The sequence below is a fragment of the Periophthalmus magnuspinnatus genome, chromosome 15, assembly GCF_009829125.3.
Source record: "Periophthalmus magnuspinnatus isolate fPerMag1 chromosome 15, fPerMag1.2.pri, whole genome shotgun sequence".
In the NCBI taxonomy this organism is placed as follows: domain Eukaryota; kingdom Metazoa; phylum Chordata; class Actinopteri; order Gobiiformes; family Gobiidae; genus Periophthalmus; species Periophthalmus magnuspinnatus.
In genome coordinates this window covers 10607230-10628443 of record NC_047140.1, presented here as the reverse complement: position 1 = coordinate 10628443, position 21214 = coordinate 10607230, and the positions used below count along the sequence as shown (strand labels likewise).

General features: G+C 44.1%; 2 protein-coding genes across 2 annotated transcripts; one reads left to right on the top strand and one right to left on the bottom strand.

Moving 5' to 3' along the window:
- The first annotated feature begins 1664 nt into the window (after positions 1-1664).
- shtn1 (shootin 1) lies at positions 1665-10577 on the top strand. Its single transcript, XM_033979592.2, has 15 exons — positions 1665-1737; positions 3113-3165; positions 3535-3595; positions 4369-4463; positions 6416-6647; positions 6896-6972; positions 7053-7134; positions 7417-7511; positions 7608-7754; positions 7847-8000; positions 8125-8230; positions 8304-8386; positions 8816-8913; positions 9354-9404; positions 10117-10577. Exons 1-15 carry the CDS (start codon positions 1683-1685, stop codon positions 10252-10254), a joined length of 1527 nt encoding a protein of 508 aa, XP_033835483.1. The 5' UTR covers positions 1665-1682; the 3' UTR covers positions 10255-10577.
- A 679-nt stretch (positions 10578-11256) lies between these two features.
- Positions 11257-20580, bottom strand: eno4 (enolase 4). The gene is made up of 13 exons (XM_055227473.1): positions 20409-20580; positions 20026-20154; positions 18394-18557; positions 17335-17450; positions 15245-15411; positions 14435-14563; positions 14047-14124; positions 13662-13826; positions 13050-13175; positions 12566-12740; positions 11899-11960; positions 11558-11675; positions 11257-11390 (listed from the first exon to the last, which is right to left on the bottom strand). The coding sequence occupies exons 1-13, from the start codon at positions 20574-20576 to the stop codon at positions 11257-11259; spliced, it is 1731 nt and encodes a 576-aa protein (XP_055083448.1). The 5' UTR covers positions 20577-20580.
- Positions 20581-21214: the final 634 nt, after the last annotated feature.

The following is a 21214-nucleotide window of genomic DNA, read 5'->3' as shown; positions in this document are numbered from 1 at the left end:
GTTGTGTTTTAAAAGTCCTGTTCTATGAAAACTAAACTAACTAGGTTTTACAAACGTTTTAAAACTTTTAAAGTGTGCGGCCGCATGCAGCCGCGTGCAGCCGCATGCAGGGTTCACACTTGAGGACTGTTCACACCTTAAGGTAGATCTGTGGCCCCTAGGGTGTTTACACAAGCACTAAAGACAAGGTTTAAAACAGGTTTACAATAGGACTATTCCAGGTCTAATCCAGGACTAATCTAATCAGGTCTGAACAGAAATTATCCAAAGGAGGACAGAAAATTGGATAAAATTAACCTTAAATGGGATAAACCCACAAAATGAAGAGCTCCAAGTCCCACCTGAAGGAGCTGAACCGCAGTTTGAGAAACACTGCACGAGGATGTGTTGGTCTGTAAACACTGGGGCGTGTTTGTGTAAACACTGGGGCGTGTTGGTGTAAACACTGGGGCGTGTTTGTCTGTAAACACTGGGCCGTGTTTGTCTGTAAACACTGGGGCGTGTTGGTGTAAACGCTGGGGCGTGTTTGTCTGTAAACACTGGGCCGTGTTTGTCTGTAAACACTGGGGCGTGTTGGTGTAAACACTGGGGCGTGTTTGTCTGTAAACACTGGGGCGTGTTGGTGTAAACACTGGGGCGTGTTTGTCTGTAAACACTGGGGCGTGTTTGTCTGTAAACACTGGGGCGTGTTGGTGTAAACACTGGGGCGTGTTTGTCTGTAAACACTGGGGCGTGTTTGTCTGTAAACACTGGGGCGTGTTTGTCTGTAAACACTGGGGCGTGTTTGTCTGTAAACACTGGGGCGTGTTGGTGTAAACACTGGGGCGTGTTTGTGTAAACACTGGGGCGTGTTGGTGTAAACACTGGGGCGTGTTGGTGTAAACACTGGGGCGTGTTTGTCTGTAAACACTGGGGCGTGTTGGTGTAAACACTGGGGCGTGTTTGTCTGTAAACACTGGGGCGTGTTTGTCTGTAAACACTGGGGCGTGTTGGTGTAAACACTGGGGCGTGTTTGTCTGTAAACACTGGGGCGTGTTTGTCTGTAAACACTGGGCCGTGTTTGTCTGTAAACACTGGGGCGTGTTGGTGTAAACGCTGGGGCGTGTTTGTCTGTAAACACTGGGCCGTGTTTGTCTGTAAACACTGGGCCGTGTTTGTCTGTAAACACTGGGGCGTGTTTGTCTGTAAACACTGGGGCGTGTTGGTGTAAACACTGGGGCGTGTTTGTGTAAACACTGGGGCGTGTTGGTGTAAACACTGGGGCGTGTTTGTGTAAACACTGGGGCGTGTTGGTGTAAACACTGGGGCGTGTTGGTGTAAACACTGGGGCGTGTTGGTGTAAACACTGGGGCGTGTTGGTGTAAACACTGGGGCGTGTTGGTGTAAACACTGGGGCGTGCTGGGTCATTGGCTCCTCTCTTCATATATACTTTTATTACTATAAATTTACTATTTATTTACATTCTAGCCCTAGATCACAAAACATAGCTTTACATATTCTTCTCATCATTAGACCAGGTTCAGACCTGGTTCAGACCTGGTTCAGACCTGGTTCAGACCTGGTTCAGACCTGGTTCAGACCAGGTTCAGACCAGGTTCAGACCAGGTTCAGACCAGGTTCAGACCGGGGACAGGCGTGTCTTCACTTCCTGTTGGACTTTGCCTTGAGGCCGAGCAGCAAAATGGATCCAGACGAATTCAAGACTTTACAGAGAGTCTTAGACCTGCAGCAGAGAGGTACTAAACCAGGACTAAAACCAGGACTAAACAAGAACTAAACAAGGACTAAAACCAGGACTAAACAAGAACTAAACCAGGACTAAAACCAGGACAAAACAAGAACTAAACCAGGACTAAAACCAGGACTAAACAAGAACTAAACCAGGACTAAAACCAGGACTAAACAAGAACTAAACCAGGACTAAAACCAGGACTAAAACCAGGTCTAAACCAGGGCTAAAACCAGGACTACAACCAGGACTACAACCAGGACTAATTTAGGACAAAACCAAGGCTAAAACCAGGCCTAACTCAGAACTAACCTAGTACTAACCCAGGACTAAAACCAGGACTAAACCAAAACTAAGCCAGGACTAAAGCCAGGACTAAAACCAGGACTAAAACCAGGACTAAAACCAGGACTAAAACCAGGACTAAACCAGGACTAAATCAGGACTAAAACCAGGACTTAACTAGGACTAAACCAGGACTAAAAAGAAGACTAAAACCAGGACTAAAACCAGGACTAAACCAGGACTAAACCATGACTAAACCAGGACTAAACTAGGACTAAAAGCAGAACTAAACCAGAACTAAAATCAAGACTAAATCAGGACTAAACCAGGACTAAAAACAGGACTAACTCAGAATTAACCTAGAACTAACCCAGGACTAAAACCAGTACTAAAACCAGGACTAAACCAGGCCAGGACTAAACCAGGACTAAACCAGGACTAAACTAGGACTAAATCAAAACTAACCCAAGATTAAAGCAGTAGTGAACAAGGACTGAACCACACACTTTTTCTGCTTTAAATCATTTGGAAAAAGAACAGCTCTGATTCTTTAAATGTAAAACTCAGGTCCGACTGAAGCAGGAACTGAAGTCTGAAGCTTATAGCTCCGACTGGAGGAGTGCTCTGGTGTGATTGGTCCAAAGGTGTTCACATGTCTCACCCTCTTTACCTATGCTAACTGTATTATTATAGGGATATGCTTAATCCTGGTTCAGTCCTAGTTCAGTCCTACTTTAGTCCTGCATTTGTCCTTGTTCAATCCAGAGTAAATCCTGCTTTAATCCTGGTTCATTTCTGGTTTAGTCCTGGTTTAATCCTGGTTTAGTCCTGGTTTAGTCCTGGTTTAGTCCCTGGTTCCCGTTCCTGTTCTGAGGTTGGGGTCTAAATGAGTTTGTTTAAATATAAATGTTTATGGAACAAACTCCACTTCCTGTTTTCTCAAACTTCCACAAAAGTCAACGTAAAGTCCATGTTTAACCTGTGATTCAGACTCAGTCTAGAGCCAGGACTAGAGCCAGGACTAAACCAGGACTAGAGCCAGGACTAGAGCCAGGACTAGACCAGGACTAACATGTGGCACCCACTCCTGTTTCCAGCACGGGAGGAGTATGATGCTCTTCAGAGGAAACACTCTGAGACTCAGAACAAGGTCTGGCATTTCAATTTTTTTTTTTTAATTTTTATTGTGTTTTTTAAAAATAATATTTTTGTCTCTTTGAACACGTTTTAACACATGACATCACACATTCTACAGGCCAATCATATTTAACACAGTTGAAGCAGGTAAAATGAATCTTGTTACACAGTGAGTTTTTGGCTCTATTCTCTAATAGAAATGATCAGATTCACCATTTATGAATTCACCTTTTTAATTTTTCATGGTCAAGTACAATGGTTCTCATGAGTTTTTACTTATACCTGACACTCTTGTTCCTGTGCTTGTTCTCGTGTGTGTGTGTTTATAACTTGATGTTTCTTTGGGGTTCTGGACTCACTGGACTTGTTTTGTTGGTGTCAGTGTGAGCGTCTGGAGCAGGAGAGAGATGAAGCTCTTCACAAACTGCAACATTTTCACAAAGGTTTGGAATTTTAAAAATTCTATTCTCTTTTTTCTTTTATTTATTTATATATATATATATATGTATGTGTGTGTGTGTGTGTGTGTGTGTGTGTGTGTGTGTGTATATATATATGTATATGTATATGTATGTGTTGTAAGCATGTTCCTTTTATCCGATCAGAAGAATCACTGGAGACCAGAGAGTAGAATCACTCGAGTTTTATTGTTCCCCATACATCCAATCTAATACAAGTCAGGCATGATGCTGTCCCTAGTACGTGCACGGAGATCTCAGGGGCGGTCCCGTTTTGATCTGAGTGCGTGACCCTGAACGCCACATTTAAACATAAATCATGAATATTCAGTAGCATGGACATCTTCTTCCTTCTGGCACTCCTCTACCCTCCAGGCGCCCCACTGGCGCAGCGTTATCTGTAACAGCTTAATCTGGGAGGACATGCTACACAATCTATCTATTGTCACAGTATGTTCTTTTCTATGCGATAGGGCAAGAATGGAGTGTGTTTGTGCAGTGTTGCGTGAAAGTCCTAAACCTCCTTTTAGTCCAATCTTTAATATTATGAGCAACGATGTTTACGTCCTTCAGTGTATATGTATATGTATGTGTATATATTTTATATATATATATATATATATATATATATATATATATATATATATATATATATATATATATATATATATATATATATATATATATATATATATATATATATATATATATATATATATATAAATAATGTTTAAATATCTGACCTGTGTTTTGTTCAGTGTCGGAGCAGGTCCTGGAGGAGGTGGGACACATCCAGAAGAACCTCCAGATCCAGAAATCCTGCAGAGAGACAGCAGAAGCTCTGGCAACAAAGGTACTGTAGATATAGTCCTGGTTTGAGACAGTCTTGATTTAAATTTGGCTTGGTCCAGTCAAGTCCCGGTTTAGTCCCGGTTTATTTCTGCGTTCAGTCCCAGTTTTGATGTTGTGATTGTGCAAAGGTCAATTCAAACACTGAGAATTTGTGAAAACAGCTTCAGACTTTTCTTCACTAGGTCACTCCCCTGGTCCTGGTTTAGTACTGGGTTAGTCCTGGTTTAGTCCTGGTTTAGTCCTGGTTTAGTCCTGGTTTAGTCCTGGTTCAATCCCGGTTCAGTCCTGGTTTAGTGCTGCTTTAGTCCTCGTTCAGTCTTTTCTTTTCTTTTCTTTTCTTCTCTGGTCACATTTATTTACATGACCCCTCCCTCTTCCTTTCATGTTTCTGTTGCCGTGATGCTGGATGCATCTCCGTGGTGATTGCCTCCTGTTGCCGCGGGTGATTGTGGCGTTGTTTGCGGCGGGTGCTTCGGACCCTGTCATTTCCCTGATTACAGCCTCGGGTGCTGCCGCTGCGTTGTCGTTATTATTATTATTGTGTTTATGTTCACGTGTGATTTGATGGAACGCTCTCGGCTTTGTCCAGAAAATGCCACAATCACAAAAATATGAATTATTATTTATCAATCTGTTTGTTTAGGGTCACAGAGAACGAGGATCTGACACAGGCCAATAACATGGGTTTAGACCTGGTTTAGACCTGATTCAGACCTGGTTTTGACCGAGTTTAGTCCTGGTTTAGACCTGGTGTAGACGTTTTGTCCTGGTTTTGTCCTGGTTGTTTTGTCCTGGTTTTGTCCTGGTTTAGACCTGGTGTAGATGTGGTTTAGTCCTGGTTTTGTCCTGGTTGTTTTGTCCTGGTTTTGTCCTGGTTTTGTCCTGTTTTTGTCCTGGTTTTGTCCTGGTTTAGACCTGGTGTAGACGTGGTTTAGTCCCGGTTTTGTCCTGGTTTTGTCCTGGTTGTTTTGTCCTGGTTTTGTCCTGGTTTTGTCCTGGTTTTGTCCTGGTTTTGTCCTGGTTTACACCTGGTGTAGATGTGGTTTAGTCCTGGTTTTGTCCTGGTTTTGTCCTGGTTTTGTCCTGGTTGTTTGGTCCTGGTTTTGTCCTGGTTTTGTCCTGGTTTTGTCCTGGTTTTGTCCTGGTTTTGTCCTGGTTGTTTGGTCCTGGTTTTGTCCTGGTTTTGTCCTGGTTTTGTCCTGGTTTTGTCCTGGTTTAGTCCTGGTTTAGTCCTGGTTTAGTCCTGGTTCAGTCCTGGTTTAGTTCTGGTTTAGACCTGGTTCAGTCCTGATGTAATCTTGGTTTAGTCTTGGTTTAGTCCTGTTTAGTGTTGAATATTTTTTTCAGTTTCCTTAAAGCTCCACTATGTAATTTTTCTGGTGTGTTTGCCACCTGCTTGTCTCCATGGAGATGTTATTGTTTTGCCTGGAATGTTATGGCAACTATGGCATTAAACTTTCATTCTATTTAAAAACTGTGGCTCTTCTCTCTGTAACTGCTGCTGTCAGGCTCATTTTAAACTTAAAATGTTCGTATTAACTTGCTCTACATGATCCTGGGGTTTTTATTTCACTATTTTGTCTGTAAATCAAGATAAGAACATTAATAACAGACAAATCAGGCGCCTTCTCTGAGGTTGCTCCCGCTAACGTTAGCAACAGGTTTGAATTGACAGCGTTGCTCAGCGTCCGCTCCCTACTAAACCAAACCAGGACAGGGCTTTATCTTCAGCAGCCTCGCTCCAGATTGACTCTTTGGTTGCTATGATACTCGCAATCAGAATTCCATTTTCCAAAGTCGCCGCTACAACTGCTAGCCTCGATGAGCTTCATTTGGAGCTGAACTCTGTGGGTGATGCCACACTCACTTAGTCCACTTCTTTATACAATCTCTGGGTTAAACCTCCATTTGACCCGTCCACGCTTTAGGTCATCATGTTTCTGTGTTTTCCAGTTGTCTCGTCAGAACCGCTCTTTGAAGCGCCGCAGTGTGATGCTCATGTCCCACCTGAGTCCAGACCTGGTCTCTCACATAGACCTGCTCGAACCAGACCCACAAGAACCCGATCTGGACCAGGGTCTGGACCAAGGTCTAGACCAAGGTCCAGACCAGGGTCTGGACCAGGGTCTAGACCAGGGTCTGGACCAGATGTGCCAGTCTGTGACTTGTCAGAAGACTATTGCAGGTACTCCCTTTCACCAGACACCTGCTTCTCTGGGGGTAATATTAGTTTAGCTCTAAGATGGTTTAGACATTGTTCAGACCCAGTTTATTCTTGGTTTAAGGCTGGTTTAGACCTGGTTTAGACCTGGTTTAGACCTGGTTTAGACCTGGTTTAGGCCTGGTTTAGACCTGGTTTAGACCTGGTTTAGGCCTGGTTTAGGCCTGGTTTAGACCTGTTTTTGCTCCTGTTTTAATTTGAGCAAACTTCAGATCTGCAGAGCGACAAAACCAGGGCAGAGTCTGAACTTCAGGAACTGAGAGAAGAACTGGACAGAACCAGAGAACAGGTGATGAGAGAGCATCAGACACACGGGGAGAATATCTGACAAACGGGGAAGGCATCTGACAGTTTTTGTCTTTTCTGCAGTTGCTGAAGGAGAAACACGACAACACTTTGTTAATTGCAGAGAAAGTCCGACTCAACAAACTCCTGAACAACTACAATAGAGGTTACTCCTGGTTTAAACCTGGTTTAGTTCTAGTTTAGCCCCACTTTAATCCTAATTTAGTCCTACTTTAGACCTGCTTTAGTTCTGCTTCCTGCTTTAGACCTGGTTTAGTCCTGGTTTAGTCCTGGTTTAGACCTGTTTTAGTCCTGCTATGGTCCTGCTTTAGTTCTACTTTAGACCTGGTTTAGGCCATGCTTTAGTCCTGCTTTAGACCTGGTTTAGTCCTGCTTTAGACCTGGTTTAGTCCTGCTTTAGACCTGGTTCAGTCCTGTTTCTCTTCAGTCTCGTTGTTGGCGTTGGATGAGTTCGAGGAGCTGCAGACGGACCTGGATCTGGAGAAGAACCTGAGATCTGAGGCCGAGAGTTTCGCTCGAGAGGTCAGGAAACTAGACCCGGTTTAGATTCAGTTTGGACCTGGTCAAAAGCAATGCATCATGGTCCTTGTAGTCCCTCATGTTTGTGGTTTGTGGCAGATGCTGATCGAGCAGAAGAAGCTGAAGCGCCAGAGCCAGATCCTGGTCCAGAGCCTGGGACCAGACCGAGTCCTAGCCGAGGCCTTAGAGCAGGTCCAGAGATTGACCGGAGACCTGGAGAGAGAGAGGCTACAGCACCAGGAGCAGGTCTGAGAGGAGAGGGAGGGCATCTGACACACAGTGGGTTATGGGAGGGTTTCTGACTCTTTGTTTCATGAGAGGGCATCTGACTGTTCCAGCTCAAATCCCTGGAGCAGCGTGTCTCCTGCACTGACCACCAGAGGGAGCTGCAGAGTCTGAGGAGCCGTGTGCAGCACTTGGAGGAGCAGAAGAACGAGCTGAACAAACTGTGGAGCGAAGCCCAGAGTGAGGTCAAGGACCTCAGAGCTACAGGTACCTCAAATATATGTGTACTATATATACTACTATACAAACTACATACACACTATATACACAACTAATAATAATCATCATCATTATTATTGTTTTTATTATTATTATTTACTCTCTCTCTCAGTGGAGGAGCTGCAGAAGAAACTTCAGTCTCTGATGAACCCTGTACCTCCCCCACCTCCTCCTCCTCCTCCACCTCCTCCACCTGCTCCTGTGGTCAACCCACTCAGGTACTGAACCAGGACTGAACCAGGACTGAACCAGGACTAAACCAGGTCTAAATCTGGTCTTGTTCTCTTTCAGTTCTCTTCTGTTTCTGGTGAGAAAAAAGAAGGAGGTGAGCACTAACATCCCTCTGATCCAACAAGAACCAGCCAATGAAACAGGTCAGATGCCCTCCCATCCTCCTGTATCCTTGTGTGCCAGATGCCCTCCCATCCTCCTGTATCCCTGTGTGTCAGATGCCCTCCCATCCTCCTGTATCCTTGTGTGCCAGATGCCCTCCCATCCTCCTGTATCCCTGTGTGCCAGATGCCCTCCCATCCTCCTGTATCCCTGTGTGCCAGATGCCCTCCCATCCTCCTGTATCCTTGTGTGCCAGATGCCCTCCCATCCTCCTGCATCCCTGTGTGCCAGATGCCCTCCCATCCTCCTGTATCCTTGTGTGCCAGATGCCCTCCCATCCTCCTGTATCCCTGTGTGCCAGATGCCCTCCCATCCTCCTGTATCCTTGTGTGTCAGATGCTCTCTTTGTGTCAGATGCTCTCCTGTTACCTTGTCCTCCCATTAAGTCAGATGCCCTCCTTGTGTCACAGATGTTCGTAAGGCAGCGGTGGATGAAATGATGCAAAGGATCAAGAGAGGCATCCAACTGCGACCTGTCAACCAATCACCATCCAGAAGCAGGAGACAGGTGAGAATCCGCCAGTCAGAGACAAAAACAGGAGACGGGTGAGAAATCAGCAAATCAGAGACGAGAACAGGAGACAGGTGAGAGATCGACAGGAGTAAAAGCGGAATGTGAAGAAATCAAACCAGGTCTTTCTGCTGTTGTGCCTCTGAGCAAGACATGAGTGAAAGTGAATGAGTTTAAAGTGCAACAGGTTAGACTGGACATCACCCATTATAAAGTTACTTCCTGGTTGGACACAGCAGCAGATATGACACATGTGGAGGTAACTCCATAACTGTTACCTGGCAACCATAATGTAACAAGTCTGTAAACCTGTCTAAATGACTCAGTAGTTCTGATTAGACAAATAAAAGACATCACCTAATCATGCATTTTTGACATCCAGGTTATCTATTTTTTCACTTAGAACTGAACACTTTTGTTTTTTTGATCTGTTTCAGTTGGAGAAGAAAGCCTCAAACTCGGCGATCCAGGAGCTCAAGGGAATCATGGTGAGAGTCTGCAAAGCTCAGACACTGTTCCACTTTGTGACACCATCAGGTGGTGCCCCTCCTAGTTTTTAAAGTCCCCTGACCTTCGCCACACTCAAACTGCCTTTACTGAGCAGCTATTGTTTTAGCCTCTTTTGAATTGCATCACTCATCAGTGCAGTTTTCTAAAACCAATCAATCTATATTGTGGAGCTTTCTCCCATGTTCTAACGCTGTTCCCTCAAAAACAAGAGGTTTCAGATGTTATCCACGCATGTTTGAATAATCTAGCAATCTCTTTACCTTATTCTAACCCTTCTTGCGATTAGCAGTACAAGACTGTACAAGGCTCCACCCACAGGCCTACGTCACCCATGCTCCCACACGACAATTCTCCATAAATATACAAAAACATGATACAAAACTGTACACAGAAACTTGACAAACCTGATGTGATGTGCAGTAGTTTCATTAGTTGAATGCGTCTGATTGTGTTGTGATAGTGCTCTGAAGGGGGAGAGGCTTGGCACAGACAGCAAAGGAAGGGGAACTCAGAGTGTCAAAAAATCACATTAATATGTTGTTTTGGGCGAATATAGCAAACAACAAAAGGAAACATGGTGATCTACAAATGTTATCTGTTACAGTTAATACCTTTGGAAGTAAAATTCCCCATCTTTAAGTCTCAGTTTAAATGTAGTTTCATAATTTCATATTTCTCTGTGTTTTACAGGAGAACTTTAACCGGAGCAGCCCGAAGACTTTAGTCCGGTCCGTGTCCAGAGAACAAGACTCAGAACTCAACCAGGTTTTACTGAGAAGACGAGACGCCATAGAGACACAGCACTGCAGCAGCACAGACCTGGTTTAGTCCTGGTTTAGTCCTGAGCCCTGAGCCAGATCTAGACCGGGACTAAAACATGACTAGACCAGGACTAGACCAGGACTAGTCCAGGATTAGACGGGGACTAGACCGGGACTAGACCGGGACTAGACCGGGACTAGACCGGGACTAGACCGGGACTAGACTCATATTTTCCACATTCTAAATAGATTTTTGAAATGTCACTTTTCTTTTTGTTTCTGAATTTTAAACAGTGACTTTTACGTTTGTGGTTTTATAAAAATAATAAGTTTTATTTAAATGTTAAATTGTTCAAACTGTTGCAGAAATAAACCTGAAAATGTCATTTTTAAAACACAAAAATAATTTCTCAAACATTTGTCAAAATAAAATGTGATGCTCATAAATGTTTGGGTCTGTTCTGGTTTAAAAACAAACATGTTTAAATTGGATTATGACAGTTATTATTATTATTCTAATGTACATTTCAACAAAAAGTAAAACGAAAAGATCCTTTTCATAACTCTGTCTCTCTCTCTCTGATCTCTCTCTTTACCTCTCTCTCCCCCTCTCTCCCTTCCTCTCTTTCTCCCTCTCTCCCTCTCTCTCAACTCTCTCTCTCCCTCTCTCTCAACTCTCTCTCTCTCTCTCTCCATCTCTCCCTCTCTCTCAACTCTCTTTCTCTCCCTTTCTCTCAACTCTCTCTCTCTTCATCTCTCCCTCTCTCTCTCCATCTCTCCCTCTCTCTCAACTCTCTCTCCATCTCTCCCTCCCTCTTTCTCTCTGTCTCTCCTCCTAAACCTGTCTCAGATCTCCGCAGTCACAGCTGGTCTAATGAACCCAGTTTTCTGGTTAGACTGAGTCCAAGTCCTGGTTCTGGTCTGGACTCTGGGTTAGGTCCTGTCTCTTGTTTCATTTAGTGGTTTAGTCCATGTTTAGTCCATGTTTAGTCCATGTTTAGTCCATGTTTAGTCCATGTTTAATCCATGTTTAATCCGTGTTTGGTCCAGGTTTGGTCCAGGTTTAGAATCAGCTGAACTCAGAAGGAGGGGTTTGATCCTGGTCCAGATCCTGCTCTGGACCCTGGTCTGTATCCTGGTCTGGATCTGGGTTCTGCTCTGGTCTTTGGGGGAAGATCGGGGGCAGCAGCTTGTCTTTCAAAACTAAAAAAAAGAAAAATATTGAATAATGCATTTCCCAAAAGTGATGGCGGGAGGGCATCTGACACACTGGGAGGGTATCTGACACACTGGGAGGGCATCTGACACACTGGGAGGGCATCTGACACACAGGGAGGGCATCTGACACACTGGGAGGGCATCTGACTCACCGAGGCATCCCTCTCTTTGCAGCTCGTCCTCGATGGCGAGGAGGCGGTTGAATCGAGTCGTTCTCTCCGCACCGCTCAGTCCTCCCAGTTTAAGGAAGTCCAGACCCAGACCCACCGCCTGGAACGGAAAAGAGACAAATGAGCCCTCTCTGTGTGTCAGATGCCCTCCCCGTGTGCCAGATGCACTCCCTGTGTGCCAGATGCCCTCCCTGTGTGCCAGATGCCCTCCCTGTGTGTCAGATGCCCTCCCTGTGTGCCACATGCCCTCCCTGTGTGTCAGATGCCCTCCCTGTGTGCCACATGCCCTCCCTATGTGTCAGATGCCTTCTCTGTGGACTTACCAGGTCGGGGAGGGCGGGGTCAGAGGAGGGTTCACTGTAGGCCGGTCCCAGTACCACAGACCCTGCATTAAAAAATGGTTAAAGCCCCGCTGTGTGTCCAAATGTGTACACTATTCCCTACAAGGGGTTTTGAGGGTCACACATTGTTAGGGGTGTCCGAAAGTCCAGTGAGTAAAAAAGTAGTACACTCAAAATTTCCCACAATGCAACTTGAAAAGTAGTGTCCAGCTGTGGTCACTAGACAGGTCAATATAGACCACAATGCATTGGGAGAGTCAGAAAACCAACAGTAGACAGAGACAGGTCTTTAACTGGACACAACATGACGAATGAAGCAGATAGAAGCGCTGGTTTATCACACGATTGATCCTGATTATGAATACTCCAGTCCATTTATATGAGATCCAGGTCCATACATGTGTGAGATTATTATTAGTCCATAAAGACTTGTCCAATCTCATCTCATCAACACAAATCAAGTTTTAGTTTAGACTTTTTTCACCCAGTACCAAAGTCACATGACCTGACCATAGTGAGCTTGGTGTGAATCTCTGTGTGAATGAGGCTCTATAGAGTCTGATAAAGAGGCTCTGGAGTGAGTGAGGGGTCAGGGGTCAGGCGGGAGACATTCAGACACACCCTTCATTACATTAGAGGAGTGTGTTACCTTCTTGCTCAGTGCTCACTCGGATGAGGTCGCTGATGGTCACATGATTGACGTGTTTGAGGACATGACCTTTGACCCCTGGAGGAGGTGGGGCTTGTACTCTGAAGGTGATGTCGCTGAGAAGAGAACAGGACTCTGAGACGGATGCAGCAAGACGCTTCCACTGCTCCACATCCTGAGAGAGCAAAGGAGAGAAAGAAAGAGAGAGAGGGAGGGAGGAGAAAGAGGGAGGGGGGATAGATAGAGGGAGAAAAAGAAAGGGGGAGAGAGGGAGGGCTTGAGAGGAAGAGGGGAGAGAGAGAGGAGGTCAGCAAACATCACCAAGCCCTTCTTCATCCTTCACCTGAGCCAAGATCCATACTTTGGATCTTGCCAATCAGGAGTGAGGTTCTTAAAGTTGCACACCCTCACTTCCTATTTGGAACGTGGCAGCTAGCAAGTTAGCTTTATCCATCTGTAAGCACCGACTGAGGTCAGGACTCACCTCTCTCCTGAGGGGGTCTATGACGGTCACCACACTGGGGTATTTGAGAAGCAGAGCCTGGAGCAGATCCACCACCTCGTCTGGAGTCTTGAGGAGACCAGAGCTAACCTCGTATTTACCTTTGGACTGACACACACACAAACAGCACATGCAAACAGACTAGATAGGTTTTATGCCATACTGTGAAACATCTCTGTGGAGGTATTTTTAATTCTTCCACCAGAAAAGTTACATAGTGTGCCTTTAAAGCAGACCTTAATAAAAGAAACAAATCCACTGACTTCCGCATTAGAAAACAGTGGTGCCCAATGGGAGCTGACGTCGCTGTAAACATCATCACAACAAAGCGCCCCATGCTGTCGGCGCCCCCTATGGATAGCTGCAAATCACACTAGGGAGCAGCTCCTTTTTTAACTGACTACACTGTGCTAAAGCGAGCAAAAGCACGACTCACTCCAAATACAACTTTGGGTGAGTAAATGTTGAGGGGAAACAACTAAAAAACATTTAAAAGCTCTGAAATGTTCATTTTGCTGAGTAGGCCTGATTTAATTCTGAACTATCATCTGGATTTGAGCAGTTTTCAGTTTGCTGTAACTGTTCCAGACTCACGTGATCATAGAGGTTGGGTGTGGCGCAGCTCAGCCCCACAAACAGCTCTGCTCCCAGGTTCAGCTCCAGGTTTGAACAGGCCTCGGAGAGGAGGTCCAGAGGCTGCTCCACTTTCTCTGCGCTCAGACAGGGAGCGCCACAGTCACTCAGCAGTGCACCAAAAGTCTAAACACACAAACAAGAAAGAGGGGTCAAAGGCCTATTCCAGCTCGTGACATCATCAGGTGGGAATCTGTGTTTTTAAAGTTTTTTCACCTTCAGCTTAGACACATCTTATTCTCACACATGTGCAGCTATAGAGTTGATATAGAGTTTATATAGAGCCCGTCTGCTGCCTGCTCCCTTATTCTCACATGTGCTGTTACAGAATTTATCTCTGTGTAGAAACACTGACCCCGGCTTTACTCCCAGAGCCCACGATCCTCTGCATCTCTCTCTGCACCTCCTGCGCTGTCTGCATCACCTGAAACAGAGGGAAGAGGATGGGAGGGTATCTGATGCAATCCAACACACCATGGAGGGCATCTGACATACAGGAAGGGCATCAGACGCAATCTGTACTACCTGTCTAACCCTTTATCCTGGCTTGTGGTTTGTGGAAGGGCATTTGTAGTATTTGTTTGACACTTAGTCCTGGTTTTGGATGTTATAGGAGGGCATCCGGATTACCTGTCTGGCCTTAAGTCCTGGTTTGGATGTATGGGAGGGCATTTGGAGTACCTATCTGGCCCGCAGTCTTGCTTTTGGGGGGGGTGGGAGGGCATCTGTAGTACCTGTCTGGCTCTCAGTCCTGGTTTGGGGATCAGGAGGACCTCTTCAAACAGGTTCAGTTTCCCTGGAGATGCTTTTCCACAGCTGAGCACAGAGATGAGGAGAGAGGGGATGTGCATCTGAGGTGGGGGCTGGAAGACAACACACATGGACTTTACACTTGATACTCGATCCCGATACCACAATGATAATAAAAACACTCTTTCTTTAGACAATATACTGTGATTCCACATTAAATGGTGGTTCTTTCTTTTATATTCCCATTCCCACGCAGCCTTATATCTGTGTAATCCCTCAGTCATCCAGGTAGGTTCATAGTGGTCCATGGGTGTATACTAGTCTATGTGTCTTATACTTGTTATAATAAACTGTATAATAAAGCTATTCAGGAAAGGTTCATTTCTGTCAATGGGACTTTTCAGTATCAATACCTGCCAAAAATGAGTATCTAGCTTCGATACTAGTTTCAGCATCGATTAGCATCTGATTTTCGGTACTTTTGAATTACATATGGAAGTTTGTTTTGAGTTTACAGACCATTTAAAATGTATCAGGCTGTGTTTGCTAATATGCCATTGTGTCACCACTGTAACCATGGAACAGTACTATTATTAGTATTATTATACCTCTTGAGCGCTGCTATGTGCTGGTACAGGGATACTCCTCAGCTTCTGGCTCTGTGTATTTGTACTTTATGCAGTACATTTTCCATACTTTAAGCAGTATTTACTTGTTATGTATTCCTGAGCTATGTGCTGGTACACTCCACTGTGTATTTGTACTCTTCTGTAGTACTTTTATGCAGGACCAACCTGTGTACTCTTGAGCATTGCTATGTGCTGGTACAGGGCCACTCCTCTGCTCTGAGCCCCCCCTCGGGCCACACTCAGGGACAGGGCCCCCACAGAGAGACCCCCGGACAGGAGCAGCTCAGGGGGCTCTGGGGGAGGAGGGGGCTTTACAGCGGAGCCCTTTTTACCTGATGACAACATGTAAATAACATGCAAACATCAACATACACACAACATATAAACAACATGTACACAACACACATGTGGTCATAGAAAGTATTGGTAAGACGAGTCAAAATGATGACATCTCAACCATATTAAAGGTGCACTATGTCTTTTTTCTGGTGAGGGTCCACCACCTTCTTCTGTTCACGGAGATGCTTTTTGTTTGCCTTCAGTGTTCCACATTATGGCATTGCGTTTGGGATGTGTTTGTGTCCAGTTTAAAGTCGTCTCTAGCGGTGTTCTGGACACATTTGTGTCCAGTTTAACCTTGTCTCTGGTAGTGTTCTGGACGTGTTTGTGTCGAATTTAAACGACTGTGGTGTCTTAAAACACATTTAGCAGTATATTCCCATGCAGACTGTGTTTAGGAGGGAATAGTGTCAGTCGCAGCTGTAATGGCCCTTAATGGCTCCTCATAAAGTGGTTTAATCCGTCTGCTGCACAGCTCATTCTGTTGGTTTAATCCCGTCTTGGGTCATTATTTGTTGATAATCTGCTGCTTGGCTCATTCTTTGTTGATAATCTGTATAAATGCACTTTATATTTTTAATACTCAGACCACAGAGACGTCATTACTGTGTCTCTACCTGACTCTGATCGCATTAAGACCAGGCCAATGCCACTGGTGATGTCTGCACCTCTACTTAAAGACACTTGGTACTGCAGTATAGTACACACTGCATGTACTCATTATACTACTACTGTGTGTACTCATTATAGTACCACTGTGTGTACTGTGTGTACTCATTATAGTATTACTGTGTGTACTGTGTGTACTCATTATAGTACTACTGTGTGTACTACATGTATTCATTATAATACTACTGTGTGTACTGTGTGTATTGATAGTACTACTGTGTGTACTACATGTATTCATTATAATACTACTGTGTGTACTACATGTATTCATTATAATACTACTGTGTGTACTGTGTGTACTCATTATAGTACTACTGTGTGTACTGTGTGTACTCATTATAGTATTACTGTGTGTACTGTGTGTACTCATTATAGTACTACTGTGTGTACTACATGTATTCATTATAGTACTACTGTGTGTACTGTGTGTAGTTATAGTACTACTGTGTGTACTACATGTATTCATTATAACACTACTGTGTGTACTGTGTGTAATCATTATAATACTACTGTGTGTACTACATGCATTCATTATAATACTACTGTGTGAACTCTGTGTACTCATTATAGTACTACTGTGTGTACGGTGTATACTCATTATAATACTACTGTGTGTACTCTGTGTACTCATTATAGTACTACTGTGTGTACGGTGTATACTCATTATAATACTACTGTGTGTACTCTGTGTACTCATTATAGTACTACTGTGTGTATGGTGTATACTCATTATAGTACACAGACAGGCCCAAAGAAAGAGGTCCCAAAACAAGGAGGTCCCCAAACAGGCCGTCAGGGGCCAGGCATCTGCAGCTATGACTGAAGCACAGTCTGTATAAAGGTTGAAGTTAGCCCCCTTCTATTTGAACCGGGGCGGGCACTTAGCAATACTGTCAATCAACCTGTTGCTAACGCAAGCTGGAGCAACTTCACGGAAAACAGCCACCGGATTTGTCTGTTATTAATGTTCATATCTTGATTTACGGACAAAATTGTGAAATAAAAGCCCCAGGATCATGTAGAGCGAGTTAATACAGCAGCAGTTACAGAGAGAGGGGCCAAGCTTTTTACATAGAAAGTGAATTGGAGCCAAAGTTGATGGAACCACTTCCAGTTTGGAAAACAGTGCGTTAACTATGTCCATTTATATATCCAGTCTATGGTCTGTATTCATATGTACTGTATACTGTATATATTGTGAGTACTGACAGTACTGCATGTACTGAGAGTACTGCATCTACTCATACCTTTCTTGTTGCTGGGGGCTGGAGTGTCGGCCATGTTGGACAGGCTGGTGCTGGTGCTGTCATCTGGTTTGGGCTGAGACTCTGACAACTCCTCAAGACGAGACAAATACAGACCACTGTGAAGAGAGAGACTACTACACATCACTGAAGAAAGAGAGAGACAAGTACAGACACATGTGAAGAGAGAGAGACTAGTAGAGACCACTGAAGAAAGAGAGAGAGAGAGAGCAAGAGAGAAAGAGTGAGACAAGCACAGACCACTGAAAAAAGAGAGAGTGAGCGACAAGTAGACACCTGTGGTTAGAGAGAGACTAGTACAGGCCACTAAAGAGAGAAAGAAAAGTACCGACATCTGTGGCGAAACAGACCAGTACAGACCAGTGAAAAAAGAGAGAGACTAGTACAGATCCCTGAAAAAGAGAAAGAGACAAGTACAGACCACTGAAAAAAGAAAGAGAGAGAGAGAGACTAGTACAAACCACTGAAAAAAAAGAAAGACAAGTACAGACCACTGTGGAGAGAGAGAAACCAGTACAGACCACTGACAAAAGAGGGAGAGAGAGAGAGAGAGAGAGAGAGAGAAGTATAGACCACTAAAAAGAGAGATAAGTACAGACCACTGAAAAGAGAGAGACAAGTACAGACCACTGTGGAGAGAGAGAGACTAGTACAGACCACTGAAAAGAGAGAGAGACAAGTACAAACCACTGAAAAAAAGAGAGACAGACTAGCACAGACTACTGAAAGAGAGAGATAGAGAGATGTCTCTGAACCCGACAGTGCCCTCTGACCTCTAACCTCAGTACCCTGGGCTAAAAAGATGCCCCCCAAGCAACCAATCAGAACTCAGACTGAGTTGATCTGATGTACAGTGACAGTGAACTCCCCCATGACCTCCCAGTGCCCCCATTGTGACCCCATTGTGACTCTGGCATGTCACCCTCCCCGCCTAACCCTCTGAGGACCCATCAGTACTTGAGAGAACAAATATTCATATGAGCTCCTCCTCCGGCTCCTCTGGCTCTGCCCCTGTCTGTTCCTGTATGTGTCAGTAGTTACCTCAGTATGTGGTCCACCTGGCTCTGGTCTTCAGGGCTGAGGTCTTGGAGTTGCTGGTTCAAATCCTGGATCCACTGCAGTGCGTTGCTCACCTGCTCGGCCCGGTCTTTGCTGTTGGAGTCTTTGGGTCCAAAGTACGAGGCGACAGAGGCAGAGGAGACGAGCTGAGAACCAGAGCATGGGTCAAAGGGAAGATATTTTTCTGTGATTTTTCCCATGCATTTGAGTAAAATGTGTCTTGGCCCAATACAGATTGCAAAAGCAGCTCTTGCGGTCTGCTGTATACTTATTCAAGAATCAGAAAGTGCATGTTAGCATGATAATTGTTAGCATTACTGTTGTGGCAAAACTCCGCTCTGCCCCTAGAGAGTTGTGAAAAGTGCTTATAAACTCATTGACTCATCAAGCCGCAGAGAGTGCCTACAGTTAGCGTCACACCCCCACAGAATGTTGATGACATCAGCTGTAAAGTATCAATATCACAAAAAATACTTTGGTCAGAATTGCTGCTAAAAAGAAGGGAACCTGTAGTTTACATTTTTAGTCCCTCCTCAGTTGTGTTGAAGTCCTGAAACTTTGTTCTGATTGGCTGATCTCAGGTGTGTGACCCCAGTTTGACCCTGTTCACTGAAGTGAAAGACAAACCTCTGTCACTTTCAGAAGATGTCTGTGCAACCTCAGTCATCCAGGTCTGGTCCATAATAAAAGCCAAAAGTAAAATCTGTCAACTTGACAAAAAAGTTGTAGGAGTGAAGACATTTCACTGCTCATCCAAGACACTTCTTCAGTTTTGGTCAGATTGCTGGTGGACACTGTCTTATGTCTATCTGAAGAGAGGAGCTAATTACACGTAAACTGGTAAACTCTATTGTTTACAGTTTCTGTATGCAGCCTAGGTCTATCAAGCTACACTAAGTGTGCACAGGGTCTGAGGATGGAGTTAAAGACCATTTCCCCATCTATAACTCCATCCTCAGACCCAAAGCAAACAAAGGAAACAAGGAGAACAGTCGGGCTAGCCAGGATGCCAATAGGTGTGCAAGCACATATTAAGAGTTGTATGAATATGCTAATTATGACTCAGGCACAGTGTACACTTACTGTAGCTCAATAGATTTAGCCTACATACAGAAACTGTAAACAATATTTTTTTCCTGTTTCAGTGTAATTAGCTCCTCCCTTCAGATAAATATAAGGCAGTGTCCACCAGATTTTACTTTTGGCATTTACTGTCTGTCATATAAGACAGACCATCACTAAACCAGGACTGAATTAGGACTTAAACCAGGACTAAACCAGGACTGTACCAGGACTAAACAAAGATTCAAACCAGGACAAGACCAGGACTGAATCTAGACTAAATCTAGACTAAATCAGGATCAATCAGGACTGAAACCGGATTTAAACCAGGACTAAACCAGGACTGAAACAGAACTAAATGAGGATTAAAAGTTAAACCAGGACTTTACAAGAATTACCGTAATACCAGGACTAGACCAGGGGCTAAAAACCGGGACTAAAAATGTGACTTCACCAAAACTAAGAAAACTGTGTTGAATCAGGACTGAAACAACACTATACCCAGTCTTAACCAGGTCTAAACCAGTTCTAAAATCAGATCTAAACCAGTACCTTCTCGTGGTTCCTGATGATGCAGTAGACCTGGGCCAGTATTGAAGGTTGTCCTCTGGAGTCCAGGACCTCCAGACCCTCAACTCTGCTGATCCGAGGAGGACTGGAGAGAGCGGAGAAGAACTCTGCCTGAAAAACACCAGAACATTAAACTTTGCCTGAGGAGTATTGTTATCCCGTTATTATTTTGCCAGCACAATACTGTAATACCTTTGAATAGTGTAATATATATATATATATATATATATATATATATATATATATATATATATATATATATATATATATATATATATATATATATATTAGTTATAATTAAATGTGTTAAATATAAAACGCTTAAATGTAAATCCTCCTGCTCCAGCCCCCGGGCGCGCACTCACCAGGTAGCCGTGCAGGTCGCTCGGTCTCCGGGTGAACAGCTCGTTGAGGGCCCGCTCCAGGTGCTCCGGGACATGGTTCAGTCGGTAGAAGTCCGCGGCGGATTGTCTCAGCTCCGTCAGCTCCTCCGCGTCTTTACAAACCGAACTCTGAGCGTAAAACAGCGACATTTTAGACGAGTTTGTGGAGTTTGGCGGAATTTCTGTTGTTAGCCGTTAGCCATTAGCTGATGGTTTGTTGTCCGTTTCTATGGAGACCACTTTACAGTATTTTATACGGTATTTTTTATTTATTTAATTTTAATTTCCCTTTTCATTTATAATATAGTACAACAATTGAATATTTAGGGAAAAAAATAAATTAAAGAAGCCTAGTTATTAGTATTTTCCAGTAAAACACAACCACTTGAGGCCAATCAATGGGATACAAATACCGATGCTTATTTGCATAAAATATAAAGGGTAAATGGTTACATTTACATAGCGCTTCACATTCATACACTGGTGTACACAGACACTGGGGGCAAGGTGGGTTAAGTGTCTCGCCCAAGGATAACAATGACAGTATTCATCTGTGGGAGCCCACAACCTGTAGGTCAGTGACTGCTCTACTAATGTTTATGTCGAGAGAGGGGATCAAACTGCCAACCTTCAGAGCAGTGGACAAACACTCAAAATAAAGGTGTACAGGTTATTTATTTTTTTTCATGAAATCAGACTGCCGTTGGTTTGTTTGGCTGATGTTAGGTCTGTAGTTTGATAATTGTAGAGCTGTAACTGACAAGTCAATTAATCTGTGATCATTGTTT